General features: G+C 42.0%; 1 protein-coding gene across 1 annotated transcript in view; it reads left to right on the forward strand.

Moving 5' to 3' along the window:
• smg1 (SMG1 nonsense mediated mRNA decay associated PI3K related kinase) overlaps positions 1 to 18122 on the forward strand; it is a 69673-nt gene that overhangs the window by 36718 nt on the left and 14833 nt on the right. The window contains exons 34-51 of the mRNA XM_020649622.3: positions 65 to 283; positions 399 to 579; positions 1944 to 2105; positions 2229 to 2446; positions 3315 to 3469; positions 3776 to 3998; positions 4182 to 4428; positions 5370 to 5599; positions 6747 to 6992; positions 7159 to 7297; positions 7875 to 7984; positions 8201 to 8419; positions 8747 to 8940; positions 9115 to 9287; positions 10890 to 11169; positions 14358 to 14630; positions 14901 to 15135; positions 15257 to 15468. Of these exons, the coding sequence (XP_020505278.1) occupies positions 65 to 283; positions 399 to 579; positions 1944 to 2105; positions 2229 to 2446; positions 3315 to 3469; positions 3776 to 3998; positions 4182 to 4428; positions 5370 to 5599; positions 6747 to 6992; positions 7159 to 7297; positions 7875 to 7984; positions 8201 to 8419; positions 8747 to 8940; positions 9115 to 9287; positions 10890 to 11169; positions 14358 to 14630; positions 14901 to 15135; positions 15257 to 15468 (3716 nt within the window). The remainder of the gene's footprint in view (positions 1 to 64; positions 284 to 398; positions 580 to 1943; positions 2106 to 2228; positions 2447 to 3314; positions 3470 to 3775; positions 3999 to 4181; positions 4429 to 5369; positions 5600 to 6746; positions 6993 to 7158; positions 7298 to 7874; positions 7985 to 8200; positions 8420 to 8746; positions 8941 to 9114; positions 9288 to 10889; positions 11170 to 14357; positions 14631 to 14900; positions 15136 to 15256; positions 15469 to 18122) is intronic.

Genomic DNA, 18122 nt, shown 5'->3' on the forward strand with positions numbered 1-18122 from the left:
CTGGACAAGGGTATTGGTTTACTTGTGCAGATTGATCTGATTGTTTCATTCTTTTGTGTGTCAGGATGAAGACATGGCTCTACAGCAGGAAGACGATGAAGACGACATGGTAGACTTGATCTGGCGACATCTCACTGGCTCATGCCCATGGCTAGTGGAGGCAGGCCAGCTTGTAACAGATGGTCTAATACGGGTTTGGAGACGTGTGGTGGGCCGTATCTTTGGCCTCTACAGGGTGTCCTGCCAAGCCTATTTCACCTTCCTCAAGCTCAATGCTGGACAGGTAAGACCTAATGACTGTAAAGTTACATAATGCTGGGGAAGACTAGGACTGGGAGTCAAGGAAGCCCTCTGTTCAGTCCTCAGTACTGAGAGTATTCTGTCTGTGTGTGTTTTAGGTCCCTATAGATGAGGATGACCCTAAACTCTTGCTATCATATCACAATATCAAACAAAGCAATGATGATTTGATCGTGATGGCAACCCTACGTCTTCTGCGTCTGTTGGTGAAGCATGCTGGTGAATTAAGGGAAAGGCTTGAGCTGGGCTTAGCCTCCACACCAACAGCACCCTGGAGGGGTATGTCATGTTACAAAAAAATCTTCCACACACGAGTGTTGCAAATAGTGTGTGACTTTTTGGTTGTGTTTCTTCCTCTGAGATTTTGTTCAGGTAATAAGCCCAATCTAGGAACCCATCGACTATCATCTGGACTTAATCTTCCATGTTTGCACTAGGAATGGGTACGAGTACTCGGTACTAGCTGTTGACCTCATTATTTAAGTAACATTTTTTCATTACTCGTGCACCTGTGCAAGTGCTGCTATTGGCTACAAAACTTAAACTCATACAGCTTTACATTTGACCCAGCTTTCTGTTTTCGCCCAACTGAATATACTAGGTAGGAAAATAATTAAATAACACAATATACAATATAATTAATACAAACATAGGACTTCTCCAGCCACAGCTTTAACTTTAGTACACACAAGTCAGTAACTGTTTTACAGCAGCTACGGCAACTCTCTAGGAAGATATTACATCGAAAGCAAAAGCACAACAAACACATGTCGCAGGTGTCTGCTACTTAAACTTGCATACCATAGAAATACTAGTTTGATGCTTAACCACATGCGCTTAAAGCACAAGGAGAAAACGGCGGAGACAGAAAACAGGCAGTATTGCATCGCGTCATTAGCACTGTTAGCCCAGGCTATGGTAAGCACACGTCTTTGTGACAAAACCAGAGCAGAGCAGATTGCTAATAACCAAAATGGTAACTGGAGATATGCTCCCATAAAGTTTTGTAAAAGGAGAAGGCTATTTATTTACATTCATGTTTAAATATTGGATACTTATGTTATTTTACAGGCATAAAGCTTACTATTCCGTTTTGGGAGTTCCATTGTCCGACAGAACCATTTTTTTGTTTATGTTAAAAACATTTTTTTTTTTTTTTTTGCGGTTGCTAAAGTACTCCCATCCCTAGTTTGCACTGGTTATAGTCGAACTAACAATTTAGCGGTAGTATTAGATGATATTGCTATCAGATATCTGTTTTAAGAGATCAATTTAAACTCAATCATCGTCGAAAGACATCCGATAGGTTCCTGTACTGCAATAAAGCTGATACATGGCAAGTTTTTGCTCCCCTTGGAGTACAAAAATAGGTTTCGACGTTTAACTTACATTTCCACACTCACCTTTGCACTAGTTGTCGTTGCAATTATTTTTCCAGATGAAAAGGAAGAAAAAATGAGTAGAAGACACAGAAGTTTGTAAATGCTTAGATTTGATTGTCTCCTGGTTAGACAGGTTAATGTTTGAGAATATAACAACATGGAAAACATATAGCAGACACACTCTAGTAAGTATACCTTGTATTAACTATCATGTCCTCCACCTCTTTATGACAACCAGCTTTCACCACACCTCCTCCCTAGGTATCATCCCACAGCTTTTTTCACGTCTCAACCATCCAGAGGCATACATTCGACAGAGCATATGCAGCCTGCTATGTCGAGTGGCTCAGGACTCTCCACATCTGATCCTCTACCCTGCAATTGTGGGCTCCCTCTCTCTTGGAGGAGAGGCTCATAACGCAGGTACTCTTAAATATCTTATTATACATGTTCTTAAACATGTCTTATTAGTAAGAATTTAAAATTATTACTTGTACCACTAGAAATATTAAAAACTAAATTTCTGTTCATTTAATATTTTCACAGGGAGTAAATTGCCTTCAGCTCTGCCCACATTCTTGGGCAGCATTCAGGGAGAGGGCCTGGATGGGGTGGGGGAGGAGCAGCTCGATAACTGCGGGCAAGTGGGAGCTCCTGAAGAGCTGCCTACCTTCTGCTCCAGTCAGGACCAAGCCATGATGCAGGATTGTTACAGCAAGATTGTGGAGAAACTATCCTTTGCGAACCCTACTATGGTGCTTCAGGTAGGAGGCCACACCATCATCTTTATCATCAACCTTTCTTTAAGCCTTGAAAATCATTAAGGTTTCTGTCACTTAACAATGATGTTGAGATACTACAATTATAATTAAAACATGCAAAGAACAATATTAAGAGAAATCAATCGCACACTGAGGGGAAATCATTTGAAGTTATTGACTAGATCTTTTCAGCAGAAAGGAGAATGTCGATTTTTAAAAGTACGTTGTAAAAAAAGCTCAAGACAGATTTTCAAGTTCAGTGTGAAGTTTGCTGATAAGACTATCAATATAGTTTTTGAATGTAGATGTTTTATCGAGCCAAATACAATACACAGATATTTATACACTGAAACTCTTTTGGTACAACTTCCATTCAGTGTGGAACATTTTCTGTGGCTACTAGGGATGGGTATCGTTAGGATTTTATTGATACCGATACCGCTTATCGATACCGATACTTATCGATACTCTCATCGATACGACTTTTATTATTTGGTGCAAAAACTAAGCACATGAAATGCATGATGTTTATATGTAAAACATAAATTGTATAACTAGAGATTTCATCACAATAAGGGGAATAACTTTATGTATATGTTTCAAGGAAACATTTGTAATTTAAAACTATTATATTTGAAGTTGAAACACTTAGAGTTTCATACTATGAACAAATCTAAATATATCGTATACTCGGCTATGGGGGGGATAGAAAATCAAGAAATCCTGGGTATGTGTCTTTACTTTCAGGTTTCAATAATGTAAAATGTGTACACCCTAACATGCTTACACATGCAGTTTGGCCTGGAATCAGACTTTTGTTGTAGTCTTTTAGCTGCAAACCTTCTGCTAACAAGTCCTCTCTGGTGATTAGGTCCAGCAGCTAGTTGGAGAGCTACGCAGAGTGACCCTTCTGTGGGATGAACTGTGGCTGGGTGTATTACAACAGCAACACATGCATGTCCTGCGTAGGATCCAACAGCTTGAGGATGAGGTCAAGAGGGTGCAGAACAACAACACACTCCGCAGGTGAGTCTTGCCTACCTACTGTATGTCTAAAAAGGGCTAAAAACTGTATGTCTAAAAAGGTTTTTTTAAATCTATCATGTGATTTAAAAAAAAAAATGTTTGTCTCACACCAAGCCACTCCATTGTTTGCCAATGTACTGTATACAAAGCTATTTTTTCAGCCTGCACACACAGTGGGAAGCTTGTAGACTGTAAAGCCATTTTCACATATGCACTCCTGAAATTGTAAAATAGGACATCAGTTTACCATTAAAGGATTCTTTCTAAGTATGCAAAGCTGTATTAACCTCTGTTCTTGTGCTGCAGGGATGAAAAGATTGCCATTATGCGTGAGAAGCACTCTGCCCTTATGCGTCCAGTAGTTTTTGCCTTGGATCATGTCTGCAGCATTACAGCTGCTCCAGCAGAGACCCCACATGAAACATGGTTCCAGAAGACTTATGGTGATGCCATTTCATCTGCGCTAGAGCGACTTACAAACCCGTCAAACCCTGCCAGTCCTGCCAGCAGCTGGCTCCCCTTCAAGCAGGTGTGTGTGCATCTGTCTGTGTTTGAACTTTCCTTCAATGAATATAAAGCAGCAACTACATCAGAAGGAACAACCTGCATATATTGTAGTCTCTCTACTTTTTATACATTTTCACTAATTGATTATATGCTAAACTTTTTGGCAGCCTGACAAGATTTTTGTGTGTGTGTGTGTGTTGATCAGATCATGATGAGCCTGCAACAGCGTGCTCAGAAGCGAGCGAGCTATCTGCTTCATCTTGATGAAATTAGTCCTCGTTTGGTGTCCATGAGCACAACAGAGATGGCTTTGCCAGGCGAAGTATCAGCATCAGATGCTGTCACCATTCAGAGTGTCGGCAACACCATCACCATCCTGCCCACTAAGACCAAGCCAAAGAAGCTCTTCTTCCTGGGCTCAGATGGACGTAACTACCCGTACCTATTTAAAGGTAGGACACCAAACAGTGGACTATTTCTGAAAAATCCAGAGATTTCATGTCATCTGAATTCTCAAACTGCTTCACAAACATGTAAAATTCATTCTTTTACACTAGCATTCATAAACTGTTTGCACAGGTAGCTATACAGAATGCTAAGCTTCCCAGCAGGGGCCTATCTGATCAATCTTATCATTCATACACCCATTGCCATCCCTTAGAGCTGTTATTCCTAAAGTGGGGTGCCGGACCCCTATGGGTGGCCCAAACTTATCAGAGGGTGGCCCTGCAAGGCTTAACAAAAACAATAAACAATGTTTTCACTGATAGAACAGCATGGAACATTTTGTGAGAAGACTTCAAGCAAAATGTAAGGCTGAAAAATTGGAAGTTCCATGTTGCAGTATCTTTTTAAAAGCGGCTTGTTAGTTTTTTGGGGGGGTTTTCGCTCTTTTTGCAGCCAATGTTTGAGATAAATTCTGAAAATATAGAAATGTGTAAGCAAAGAGTATGACAGTGTTTATCAAAAATTTGGGAACTACTTCCTTCGAGCAATTTGGTGCTCACTCAGTGTCTGGCCCAGCGACACTGACATTTGGACTGCAGGGGACAGGGATCATAGCATTTAAAGAGACACACACCAAAACGGAGCATTCTGAGAGAGCTGGTTTATACAGGGTCACAAACCTCCTCTGGTGCTTGATTCATGTTATATTTTGACCAAAGCACAGAACAGATGTTTCATTTAGACCACAGGGGACTGTTTTAAAAGGTGTTGTAAAGTGAGATTGGATAGATAGTGTAATCAAGCTGAAGTTAAGCTTTGCTCTAATGTACATTGCACACAAATCAATTTGTACGTAGAATACCGTAATTTAATACTTTACCTGGATTCTAATTGCATTGTTGTTAGTAAAAAGAAAAACTAATTTCATCTTGTCCCTCTTATTTAGGTCTGGAGGATTTGCATTTGGATGAACGCATCATGCAGTTTTTGTCTATTGTCAACACCATGTTCACCAAGATCAACCAACAGGAGCAGCCATGTTTCCATGCTCGCCACTACTCAGTCACACCCCTTGGAACTCGATCGGGACTCATCCAGTGGGTGGATGGAGCCACGCCGCTCTTTGGCCTGTACAAGCGCTGGCAGCAGAGGGAGGCCGTGCTGCAGGCTCAAAAGGTAGTCAAGTAGTAGATGTGTACTGGAGAAGGAGAAGAGCAAGAATTTGTGACATCGAAGCAGCACTAGGCCTTATTCTCACCACTTTTCATAGATTTCAGACACTTGACCAGTGTTGAGGGCTGGAGGTCAAAAAGCTCAGGAAAGTAGCAGCTACCTTTTTGAAAACACTATAGAACTGCAAGACGGGCTTTTTAATTTAACATTTACTATAAACAACACGTAAATGTTGAAATCCCCTGACAACCGAAGTGAACCGTTATTAAAATAAATGGTGAGTTTTGTGCTCTTTGCGACCCTCATACAGCAAACAGGACACTATTTCTATCGCTACAAACAGCGAAGTCCTTGCCGGTGTTACGCTTTAAAGAGTGACCATGTTGTCTGGTGACTTTCAGCTGAATGCGTAGGTGATATCAGAATGTCACTTCAGTGATGTTTACTTGCATTTAGAAGAGAATCCCTGTCCTTTCGCTGCTGTAGGATTAAAGTCTACAAACATACAGGCAGCTTTATGTATTTTTGATGTGTCTGATTCGATACTGCTGCTGTTTAGGAAGTGAAGGGCAAGAAATTCCTCATCATTCAAGCATCGGTGAATGCTAATTAGCTAACATTAGCTAGGTAAAGTTAGCTAACAATAGTATCAGGATGACTGTCAGCTGCCAATTTCAGTGTTCTGGGGCAGTAATTTTAGATAAAGGCAATAATATTTAGATCAAGTTAACCCAATCTTTTTGTTGTCATGATGAAGAAAAGTCAGTTTTTGTTCCTTCACAGGAGCCGCAGAGGATCTAATGCATTAATCCACAAAGGTCCCCCTCTCTGGGTTTTCTTTCTCAGATTAAATTCTGTATAAGCAAAACCCGAGCTCGTCTCCTCGTTGATTAGTGTATCACATTAAACAACTGTCTTTCGTTTGAAAAATAAAACTGATTTAAAAACTTGTAGGGGGCAAATGAGACCATTAACTTCTCAGTAGCGTACAGTGGTAGAGAGCCTTTCTTTCCCACCAGGTGGGCGGTTCCATAATAGTGTGACATCACGTGAAAGCTATGAATTTCCTAGGAATGTCACATATTCGAAAATTACAATTGTATTGCTTTTCTAGATGTTTTTTTTTTTTTTTTTTTACATTTACTACCAGGCACAAGACTCATTCCAACAGCAGCCAGTGCCTCCAGTACCCCGCCCCAGTGAGCTCTACTACAGTCGCATTGGGCCGGCTCTAAAAGCAGTGGGGCTTAGTCTAGATGTGACACGACGAGACTGGCCTCTCGGTGTCATGAAGGAAGTGCTGAAAGAGTTGATGGAAGCTACTCCTTCTAACCTGTTGGCCAAGGAGCTGTGGTGTTCCTGCACAACACCCAGTGAATGGTGGGGGGTAACTCAGGTAACTATGGTTGTTACTATTTTAATAGTTTAATTTAATTTCTCATTTTCAAATTACCAGCAGGAACTTAAAAAAATGTTTATCAGTGACAAAATTCCAAGCCTTTATAAGCTTCCTCTATGAATGTACTTTTCAGTTGATATTTCCTTCTCTTCTTTTGCTCAAGTCCTACGCCAGATCCACTGCGGTTATGTCGATGGTGGGATACATCATTGGCCTTGGTGACCGTCACCTAGACAATGTGTTGATTGACATGACCACTGGAGAGGTGGTGCACATCGACTACAATGTATGCTTTGAAAAAGGTCAGTTGCAACTGGTCAGCTTGACCATATGTTGAGTTTCAATCACATTTGATGTAAGACCCGATATTATATCGTCTCATGGCTGCCAAGTATTGATATTTTCAATATATTAATAGTACATATGTTTTTTAAACAGAATTGCAGAATTCATTTTGAAAAAGTTGCATTGTTCAAAATTCACGTTCAAGTTCGATTAGTCTGAAACCAAAAGTTCAGTTTGTGAGGTGCATGCAGCCTTTCACAGGGATTTACTTTCATCACAGTATCGATCAGGCTGTGGACTTGACACTTGACTCCCATTGTGTCGAAATAAAAAGACTGAAGTGAGATGAGTAGACTGAGAGTTTTTTTTCTTGTTTGACAAAACAGTTCTTGATTTTTCATTTTGTGGACATAATAACCAGTTCAGATAGTTATATCGCAACATATTGTATCGCAAAATGTTAAAAATTGCAATAATATCCTATCGTGATAATATCCTATCATGGGGACTCTGGTGATTCCCACCCCTACTTGATATTGATCTACTCTGGTATTCTGCTTAAGGTACTGTCTGTGGGTGTCAATGTTCCCCTAGGAAAAAGCCTACGTGTGCCAGAGAAGGTTCCATTCAGGATGACCCACAACATTGAGACTGCTCTAGGAGTCACTGGGGTGGAGGGCATCTTCAGGCTGTCCTGTGAACAGGTCATTATCTAACATTTTCTGGGACCCTTCACATTCACACTTTATTTACAATTCAGGACTCTTATCATAAGACAATCTATTCATCTGTTTATAGTATAACCCTAATCATCCTAAACCCTAAACATCTTTCTTTTCATTTATTAAATTAATTTTCTGTATCTGGGGGGTAGTTTCTGCTCTACTAAATAGTTGCTGAAGTCTGGTGTGTCCTTTCAGGTGGTTCAGATGATGCGCAGGGGCAGAGAGACCCTACTGACCCTGCTTGAGGCCTTTGTCTATGATCCTCTGGTAGACTGGACTGCTGGGGGGGAGGTGGGCTTCGCTGGTGCAGTTTATGGAGGAGGAGGCCAACAGGCTGACAGTAAGCAGAGCAAGAGGGAAATGGAGAGAGATATCACACGCTCTCTCTTCTCCTCCAGGGTTGCTGAGATTAAGGTGAGGTCATCAAAATAGTAGAGTGAAAATTGCTGATGTAGCAGTTTTATTCTAAATTCAAAATATTTGGCATAATTATATGGTTGGTGTGGTTGGTATTCATTTGAGGTTGAGGTTCTCTGGAATCTGGTTTGAGTCCATACAATAAAGTGTAAAAATCTAGAGTATAAAAGAGAATACACAGTACGGTACTACAAATTTGTTATTAAAGCCTCTGAATTATAACTTCCATTTATTTCAAGATCAGGGAACCCAATGTTTTAAGTGCACACAAATCAGAAGTAAATCACTGGATGATTTTGAAGGTATTTTGTGGACTTTCTGCAGGTAAACTGGTTTAAGAATCGTGACGACATGCTGACTGTGCTGCCACAAGTGCAGGAGGCTGTTGAGGAGTACTTGGTTCTGCAGGAGCTGCTCTGCCAGGGGGAGAAACTACAAGCAAAGCTGCAGGAGGAGATGTGCTTCCTGGAGGAAGCAGAGAACCATCCTGACCATTTACTCCTTACCCTGGAGCAAAGGTCTGAAACTTCACAACAAACAATGAAAAGTGTTTTTTTAATAGTTTTTCTGCATTAACCAATATGTTTACATTTATTTTCACATCTTGAAGTGCTCAGTAAGGAGCTGGGAATATTGTTCATATAAGCTTTGTATCAACAGTAAATCGTATTCATCAGGCCTTCTTTCCACAGGTACTCTGAACACACCCAGCTCCAGTCACGACAACTGACAGTGCAGGAGGCGATTGAAAGCAAGCTGGCTGACCTCGACCAGTGGATCTCCCAGTACCAGACAGCATTCTCGAACCTGGAAGCCACTCAGCTGGCCAGCCTGCTGCAGGACATCAGCAGCTCTATAGATATGGGTTAGTCCAACTTTTAAATGAGGCCTTATATCTAAATACTCCTGGGCTCAAGACATTGAAACTCAATCTTTCACAAATCCCTATGTTTAATTTTGCCATCAAAGCCCTGGCTTGCACTGGGGCCTTTCCAATTACGCATTGACCTGCTGTCCCAGATGCAACGGAAGATATTTTATCCTCACCTGGAGAGACTTGTTCTGTGGGCTTGGCCCTAGAGTTGTTCAACCCTGAAAAATGGTGCTCAAATATGGAGGAGTTTTCCTTCCAGTGTTCCGTGGCAGGGATTTTGACCTTCTTACAGGACATGGTGGACAAAGGGAAGGGTTTCTTTACTTGCAAACTCTACTGAGCAGCATTTTCTGTTTGCCATGTAGGTCCTGATGGGAAGGCTGTTGGTCAGCAGGGTTTTTCCTGCATAGAGAATTCTTTGGCGGCCTCAAAGTGGTTTTACCCAGCACCTAAGGAAAATCACCAGCGCAAAAAAGAAAATGTTTTAAATAGCAATATATCAAACGACTGTTGAACAAGAATAACATGAACTTAAATATGACATCTCTGAATTCCAGCAGTCAACTCCCCTATCAACTGTTTACACATTGCACTGGATAGCCAGCTGATGCACTGTTTGTTTGTTCGTTTTGACTGGGTCTGGACACTCCGCTTATAATAACTGCGTTTGACGTAGCAGCAGCTGCTTTCCCTGCTCCTATGCTGTCTGCAGACAGAGCATCGCACCTGTTAACTTGCGTTGATTTCAGGGTAACATCTGCCTAGCAACACGGGAGTCAGTATTTCCAATGTTAGACACGAATGCTGTGAAAGAGAACTTTAGGTTACTTGCATAGCCCCTGTTCTCTGAGTAACATGAGTCAGTGTATCACCAGACAACCCTCCTTTCTCAATCATACCAAGGAAGAGGTGAATGTTTATTGAAAGACTTGCTGCGCACTCTCAACCGCTTTTTATATGGGCAGGGCCTCCACATATGCTGACACTGACGCCCTAAACTCTAGCCAATGGAATATGAGCTTCTGATGAGGTTACTCCGGAGGCTTTTCCCAATGTGAGACATTCACTCAGGCTAGTCAGAGAACCAGGGATACTCAAGTAATATGCAAGCCTTGGGAGACCCTACCGGGGGCTAATGATTTGACTCTTGGGTCATATTGTCCACCTATATTTAGCCATCAGAATTTGGAGTCAACCTGCACTGCGGAGCAATTAGTCATAGCCTTTTCAGATTCTAAATTATTTATTTTAAGATGTTGTCCTGTGAATGAGTAGGTAGTGCTTTGTGAAAAAAAAATGTCGTCCTAGTTTTTTTAACAATAAAATGAAACCCATATAGTGAATATTTACTGTGGAAAAGGTTTTTTTTTTTGTGCGTCTCATCCGACACCAATACAATGGCAGGGGCCACAGGCATTACAAATTACAGTTTCAGTCTTGAAACTAATGGTCTTGTATAATTTTTGTGAGCAAGCAATTTTAGAGGTTCATCTCAGCTTACATTTATTTGCAAGGATTTGAGCCTTGAGTCAAACAGCAACGATTAATGCAGTTGAGTAGTAGTAAAGTTTTTGTCTGTCCTTTTTCTTTCAGGTCCTCCTAGCTATGTGCCAGCTACAGCTTTCCTGCAGAATGCAGGCCAGGCCCATTTGATAAGCCAGTGTGAGAGCTTAGAAGCAGAGATGAGCTCCTTGCTGCAGCAGCGACGTGGGGCTCTGCGTGGTTGCCTGGAGCAGCTGCACAGCTATGCTACAGTGGCCTTGCTGTACCCACGGGCCACGCTGCTGCTCCATCGCACACACCAGTGGAAGACCTGGCTGGAGGAACTTTTGGGAGATATGACGGTGGAGCACTGCCAGCACATCTACAGACAGTAAGGACCTGTAGCAGGCTTTCCTTCATAGAACACAAGCCATAAAACTGTTCTGGCAATTTGGCTGATAGTTTGCTTTATATTAAGACTTGGCAGTAAGTTTCTCCATGACAACTTATTCACAAACACTTACACAAAGCTCTGTCTTCATAAAATATTTGTACAAATATTCCCAACCTGGCTGTGCATTTTCCACAAATCGAGCATGGACCTTTAAGGGATGTTTGGGTGTCGGCTTGGTAACAACACACATTTTTTCTGTTGAAACTAATTCTGGCACGGTGTTCCAGATGTAATAACACAAAAGCAGCTGTTGTTGAAGCCAACGGCTGCATTGCCCCGTATCTGGCTTTGTAATTAATTATTTGCATATATGGATAATGTGAGTAGGATTGCATCACAGTCAATTTGCTGCATAATCCTGTTTCCACCTGGTAAAATCTAGCGTCTATATTTTAATCTTTCTCTTTTTTCACATTATCATGGAGAAATTCACAATTTACTTGAATCTTACCAAGTTGCTTCCATTCAGTTCTCTTTCCCCCTCCTACACACACACACACACACACACCGACACACAACCACACACAGGATAAACCAGATGCGAGGCCTGTTAGAGGGCTACGCACATACTCATAGAACTGGAGTTACATAGACTTTTATTTCTTTGCAGGTTGTCCCTCTTTCTTTTGTCGCTCTCCTGCTTAATACATTTTATTTGTTTCAAAAGTTTTTTTTTTTTTCATGGGAATCAATTTATACAGCATGTGAAGCTTCTTGTCACTGACTGAGCTTTTGATACGGCAACAGGAGTATATTTATTGTAAATGAGAAAGATTACACACCAATAGATGTAGCTGAGCTCTTCAAAGGTTGAACAGCATAGCCTACTTCAGCAAGTCTCTGTGGGTGTCTGGCTGTGTGTGTGCGTTTATTTCTCATTAGAGCGGACAGGCACGGAAGGAGAGGGAGAGATTCAGACAGACTTATTAAATGATCCTGGGTGGTTTTGAGTTCCTGGATGGCTAAAATAACAGTCAAAAGCCCATGTTGGCATTTGTTTTTATCAAGTTTAGAACACCGCTTTTTAACACATTATTTTTTCTGTAATTAATTAACCCAAATCAACACTTTATTTTGACAGGGCTACTTAAAATGTTATCCCCTAAAGCTGTTACTAAGCAAAAAGTTGGCCTACTTGCGGTAGTAGTTGAGAGCTGGCTCACTGATTTAAAAAAAGCATTTGTTTCTTTAAACGGTAGCTATGTTTACATGGACACAAATAATCGGTATTAAAGCCTGATGAAAATAAAACTGCTTCATGTAAACGTGTCAGTTGGAAGAGACTGATCCGATCTGGCCCATTCGGAAATCATCTCTCTCTCTCCTTCTCTGTCTCTGTCACTCTCTCTCTGTCTGTCTCTCTCTGCGCATATCTGAAGGTCCTCATGCACTCTGCTGTTCATCAATTGCAGGACAAGTATGTATTTAAAGAATCAAAGAAAGAAATTAATAAATAGAACGCAGCTATCCAAAGTCACAGACGCGAGAGAGGACAAAAACATCTCTGGCACACAGCAAGGGCCGAGCAGATGAGCAATGTCTGGAGGCATGTAGCAAAACCAGTGTTTGTTTACAACCCAGGCAGGAGTGTTGCAAAGCCAGTTTGTACGGCAGTTCTGGTGCGCAAACACACAGTGGGGCATCAATTCTGCTTGAACTTGATCCCTGCCCAGAGAAAATTTATTATTACACGCCCATTGACAGAAACAAATGTCTGACTTGTACTTAATCAATCAGATTATATCTTCGACTGCTGCTACTGTCCACTTTGTTGATGTGTTTATACAGAACAGAGTCAGAGCACATTTTCCATTTACCGTATTTTCCGCACTATAAGGCGCACCGGAGTATAAGCCACAGCAGCTAAATTGAATGATGTGTACATATATAAGCCGCACTGGACTATAAGCCGCAGGTGTTTTAATGTTTAATTACCATATGTAAGGGTTCGTGCACAGAGGGGATTGTCGGGAAAGAGATGGCTGCTTGAGGAAGCTCCCATTTAGCTGCATCATATGCATTTCTACGTTTGTTTTCCATAATGAGGGTTTGTGCATGAAAACTTCCTTTGCACAAACTGTCTCTCTCTCGTAATGTCTGTCTGTCTTGCTCTCGTTCTGTCTCTCGTTCTGTCTCTCGTACCACTCTCGGTTCCACTTTTACTTTTGCGCGCTACCTGTCTCACTCTTTTCCGGCCTCCAGCTTTTCCTGCTGGAGCCCGTCGCTTAAAGGTGGGGGGGGGGCGCGGACCGGTCATAGAGCCCATAGAGTTAAAGTTGGTGGACTGTAACCTGTAAAATCCATAGATTTAGGAGGTCCCCTAGTGGCCGTTAGCTGTAATAATCCATAGATTAGCCGCACCATTATATAAGCCGCAGGGTCGAAAAATGGGGAAAAAGGCGCGGCTTATAGTCCGAAAATTACGGTATATTAATATAAAGGAACAGCTTATTCTTCCCCTTTTTCTGGCAGATTAGACAAGCGGTACAGCACTGCACATGTCATAGTGGTATTATTTAGATTAAATGCTTGATGCATGTGCATGTCTTAATTAGATCCCTTTATTTAGCATCCATGTAAAGAGTGAAGTTGGAATCCCCAATCATAATGATTTGGATTTGGTTGAAGAACTATTGCACATGCAAACATAACTATTGTTAGGCTACTAAGATAATCCACTGACTATGAATGACTGTGCAGCACATGGGGAGAGGCATTGGGGTTGCGGGCTTACTGGCCTTGGCGTTGGGCGCTGGGATGGCATTTGGCTGTGGGGCTGTGTGTAGCCGTAACAAGTGAGGGCTCATCCGGGATCTGAAGCGTAGCCTGCGTTGTTTACAAGGTGTTTTCATATGATTTGGTGTGTGTCACATTGGGTAGTCGTGGAAGTGTACATTAAGTCGGGGCTGTTACGGTAGCCATAGTAACGAGTAAGCTGACGTTTGTGCTGGCCTTAGCGTAGGCGGGAGGATAGCATTTAGCTGTGGGGTTGTGTGTAGCCATAACAAGTGGGATAGACTATGACTATCCTTGGATTTAGATTTTAACTGAATGAATAAACTGAATGTATTGTGCATTGTTACCTCTTATGTCATTTGAGCTTTATCTTTCCCCTCCATTTCCAGATATGAGGTGCTCTTTGCCCCTCAACCTCCTGCAGCCTTCTGCCAGTTCCTGTCCAGTGTGGAGATGTCTTTGCAGCATCAACTTGCTGACACCAATGAGTGTGTGATTCAACAGACGGAGCGACTCAAGGCTGATGGCACAAATGTAGCAGCTTGCGAGGAGCAGTTGCATGAGATTGAACACTGCATTACAGTATTCCTTCGGGAGAATGCAGAGTCTGGATCCCTCAGCATGGCATGCATAATCACCTCTGCTCTCTGCACACTCTGCAGGTTTAACACATGTTTATTTTTCACATTTCACCATGATTCTTTTGCAATCAGAACAATATATTATAGTGTTAGTGGTATAACAACCATAAATTGCTGGCTACATTGCTAAAATATATTTTTAAAACCGCTGTATTTCTGCCACCTATAAATAACAAAAATATGAAATAAATTGTCTTTCTTCTTGAAAGTGAAAGTTAGAAACTCAAGGAGAAAGATCAAGTACAGGTGAACAGAAGGAATTCATTGTATTTTTTTTTTGTGTATGTCCAGGCGCAACTTGGTAATGGAGGGAGCAGCAGCTAGTGCTGGAGAGCAGCTGGTAGACCTGACCTCTCGGGATGGGACATGGTTTCTGGAAGAGCTCTGTAGTTTGATTGGAAATGTCAGTGCCTTAGCAAATTTGCTACAACGCTGCCCACACCTCACCCATGACTTGGAGCTACCTGCTCCCTCAGCTACCACCCAGGCTGTGTACCTGGCCAGTGCTGTGTACACCTGCTTGCAGGTAGGTGCATACCCTAAATTATGTGAAATCTTCAAGTTACAACTAAAGGCCCCCTTTTGTGTTGAGGTCAGCCAGAGGAAAGACAGAATTTCTGACAGGTGTGTCTCCCTGTTCAATGTAGGAACTGAACACTAACTTCCGTCAGATCATCTTCCCAGAGGCTCTGCGCTGTATGGTTAAAGGAGAGCCAACTCTGGAGTCCATGTTGGCAGAGCTGGAGCAACTTGTGGAACAGGGCTCTGATGGTCTGGGCCTCCAGAATTTGGTCGATAGTCTGCAGGCCACTACAGGCCTGGACCCTGATGGTCACAACCACTGTCTCCACATAACCAGGTAAGTTATTCTTTAGTCGTGCATTCCACTCAATGGAACTTGATATTGCAATTGATAATGTAGTAAGTAAAGTAATTTCCAGTTTCAGAAGATGATGCCAGTTTCCTGATAAGTCCAAAACATTCCTGTTTGAAAGCCCTCCTTGAAGACTTACACATTTTCTCTGAAGTATCTGGTTTAAAACCAAAACTTGGAAAATGTGGTATACTTAGAATAGGCACTTTAAAGAGTACTACCTTTAAGTTACCATGTAACTTCCCGATTACATGGACTGATGGATCAGTCAATGTGCTGGGGATAGTGATTCCAGAGGATCTGAAATGTCTATGTGCAATAAATTATAATTACAAAATAGTTGAAATGGATATCATTTTACAACCTTGGAGGGGGAAATCCTAACACTTTTTGAAAAGATTTCTCTGGTAAACTCTCTTGTAGTGCCACAATTCACATCTCTCTTCATGTCACTCCCTAGCCCATCACAGTCCTTTTTTAAGACCCTTTGGATTCATTTGGAGTTTGAAACCAGAAAGAATTAAACGTAGTGTCATCATGTATAATAATAGGTATGAATCAGGTCGGTTAAAACTATTAAACCTTAAAGTATTATACCTTACTTCAAAGGCCGCTTTTGTTTGAAAAATGTACCTGCATACAGATTGTTTTTTTTAGAAGGTATTCATCCTCTGTTCCCTATTTTACAAATCCAACCTCGTCACATTTGTTTAGTTGAGAATTTACTGGGAAACTCATTGTTTTTTTAGAGGTAATGCAGAGTTGGTTCTCTTTCATAGCATTCGTTTCGTGTCTCACTATGGGGAACGCCTCCTGCCTGACCTCGTCAGAAACTTAATAACACTACGCCAGCTCTCATTGGCTGACAAGGATGACATCTATGTCTGGAGGGGAGGGGACCCTCCCCCTATATAATAGGCAGGCATAGCGTCAGCCGTCATTCAAAAACCTCTTCTCGCTTCTCACAGAAGCCTTTTTTGACACCTGTATTAACTAAGCCAAGCTGAACTGTCCGCAGACTGAGCGCACAACTCGGTCGCTGGGAGCTTTGCTGGTCGTACGGTGTCACTAGTTCCTGAAGCAATAGCAATACTCTTTCAAGCTAGTTTGTGGTTGAAGTGGCAACACTTTAGCCTCAAAGTAGCAATACTTTTCACCCAGGGTAGCAATACTCCACTTATCAATAAAGGTAGCAATACCGTTTTGATCTTTTCTGTTATAAGTAGCAATACCGATTAAATTTTAAACACCATTTTCACTCTAAACGCTAGCGGGAAATAGCAATATTTACCCCCTCCCAGCTGACATAGCTGCACAAGCTTGTAGTCGGTCTCGCTAGCACCTGTAGCCCATTGGCTAACCATGGAGACGGCTAATGACAGTGAAGCCACAAAAAGCCATAAGCTATGACCCTGCGGCAATAAAATCTCCAGTTGGGACACTGACCTCGTCTGTGTGGCGTGCCTGGGAGTCTCCCACGCCCGGGCCGGTGGGCTCGGACAGTGTGTGTTGCGCATCCCAGCCACACAAGGGTGCCAAAACACCAGAGTTGACAGGTTTTGCTCTCAGCCCTCTCTCTCAGCACAGAGAGAGATGGGCTGCCTGCACCGAGTCAGAATGGGTGTTGAGGACGATAGAAAAAGGCTACAGGCTCCAATTCAATATCGCTCCCCCCCATTTCAAAGAAATAATCAACTCACTAGTTCAGGGCGAATCCGAAATTTCCACTCTAAGGGAGAAAGGAGCCATAAGAGTTGTGCTCCTGAGGAGACCCACAGGTAGACCTACTCGAGGTATTTTCTTGTCCCAAAGAAAGGGGGGAGGCTGATGAGAGCCATTTTAGACCTCCAAGCCCTAAATCGTCATCTAAGAACATGCTTCGCTGCTGCGTTTCGTGCGCGCAGGCGACTGGTTCACGTCAATAGACCTAAGGGCCTATTTCGGCCTATTTCCATATTCCGATTTAACCCCCTGCACAGGAAATATCTGAGATTCGCCTTTTCAGGGGATAGATTACGAGTATATGGTCCTCCCATTTGGCTTATCTCTAAGCCCAAGGGTGTTTGTAAAATGCGCCGAGGCAGCTGTAGCACCTCTCAGGGAGAGTGGCATCAGAGTAGCCACATATATCGACGACTGGATGGTGGCAGCTCCCTCCCAACAAGAGGCGGCCTACGTCAACTGTTAGTTTGTCAACCTGCTATAAAAAACCACAGATGGTTACAAAACAGGAAGATAAACCGAAACGTATATAGCTTCTATTTAACGAAACGGTCCTTGGGAAATATTCCATACACTACCTTTTAAAAATGGGAGGATACTTTAGACTGTCACTGCCCTATACCATGGAAAATGGTTTTTGGGTTGAAATATGAAACAGCTGTTGACTCATTCACAAGGTACTTTCAATTAAATATGATTTATAACATTCTTTCTACTAGAAGAATGTTAAATATTTGGGGAATTAGTCAATCTGATGAGTGCAGGTTTTGTTGTACAGAACCTGTTTTTTTTGGTATTGTCATATTGTACCTGCATTATGGGAAGAGGTGTTTGAAAATGAGATTGCACCTAGAGATGGATCTCTTCTCTGTGATGTTATACTATTTCACAAACAAATACCTATACTGTTAATTTAA

This window comes from Labrus bergylta, chromosome 16 (genome assembly GCF_963930695.1).
Source record: "Labrus bergylta chromosome 16, fLabBer1.1, whole genome shotgun sequence".
NCBI lineage: Eukaryota > Metazoa > Chordata > Actinopteri > Labriformes > Labridae > Labrus > Labrus bergylta.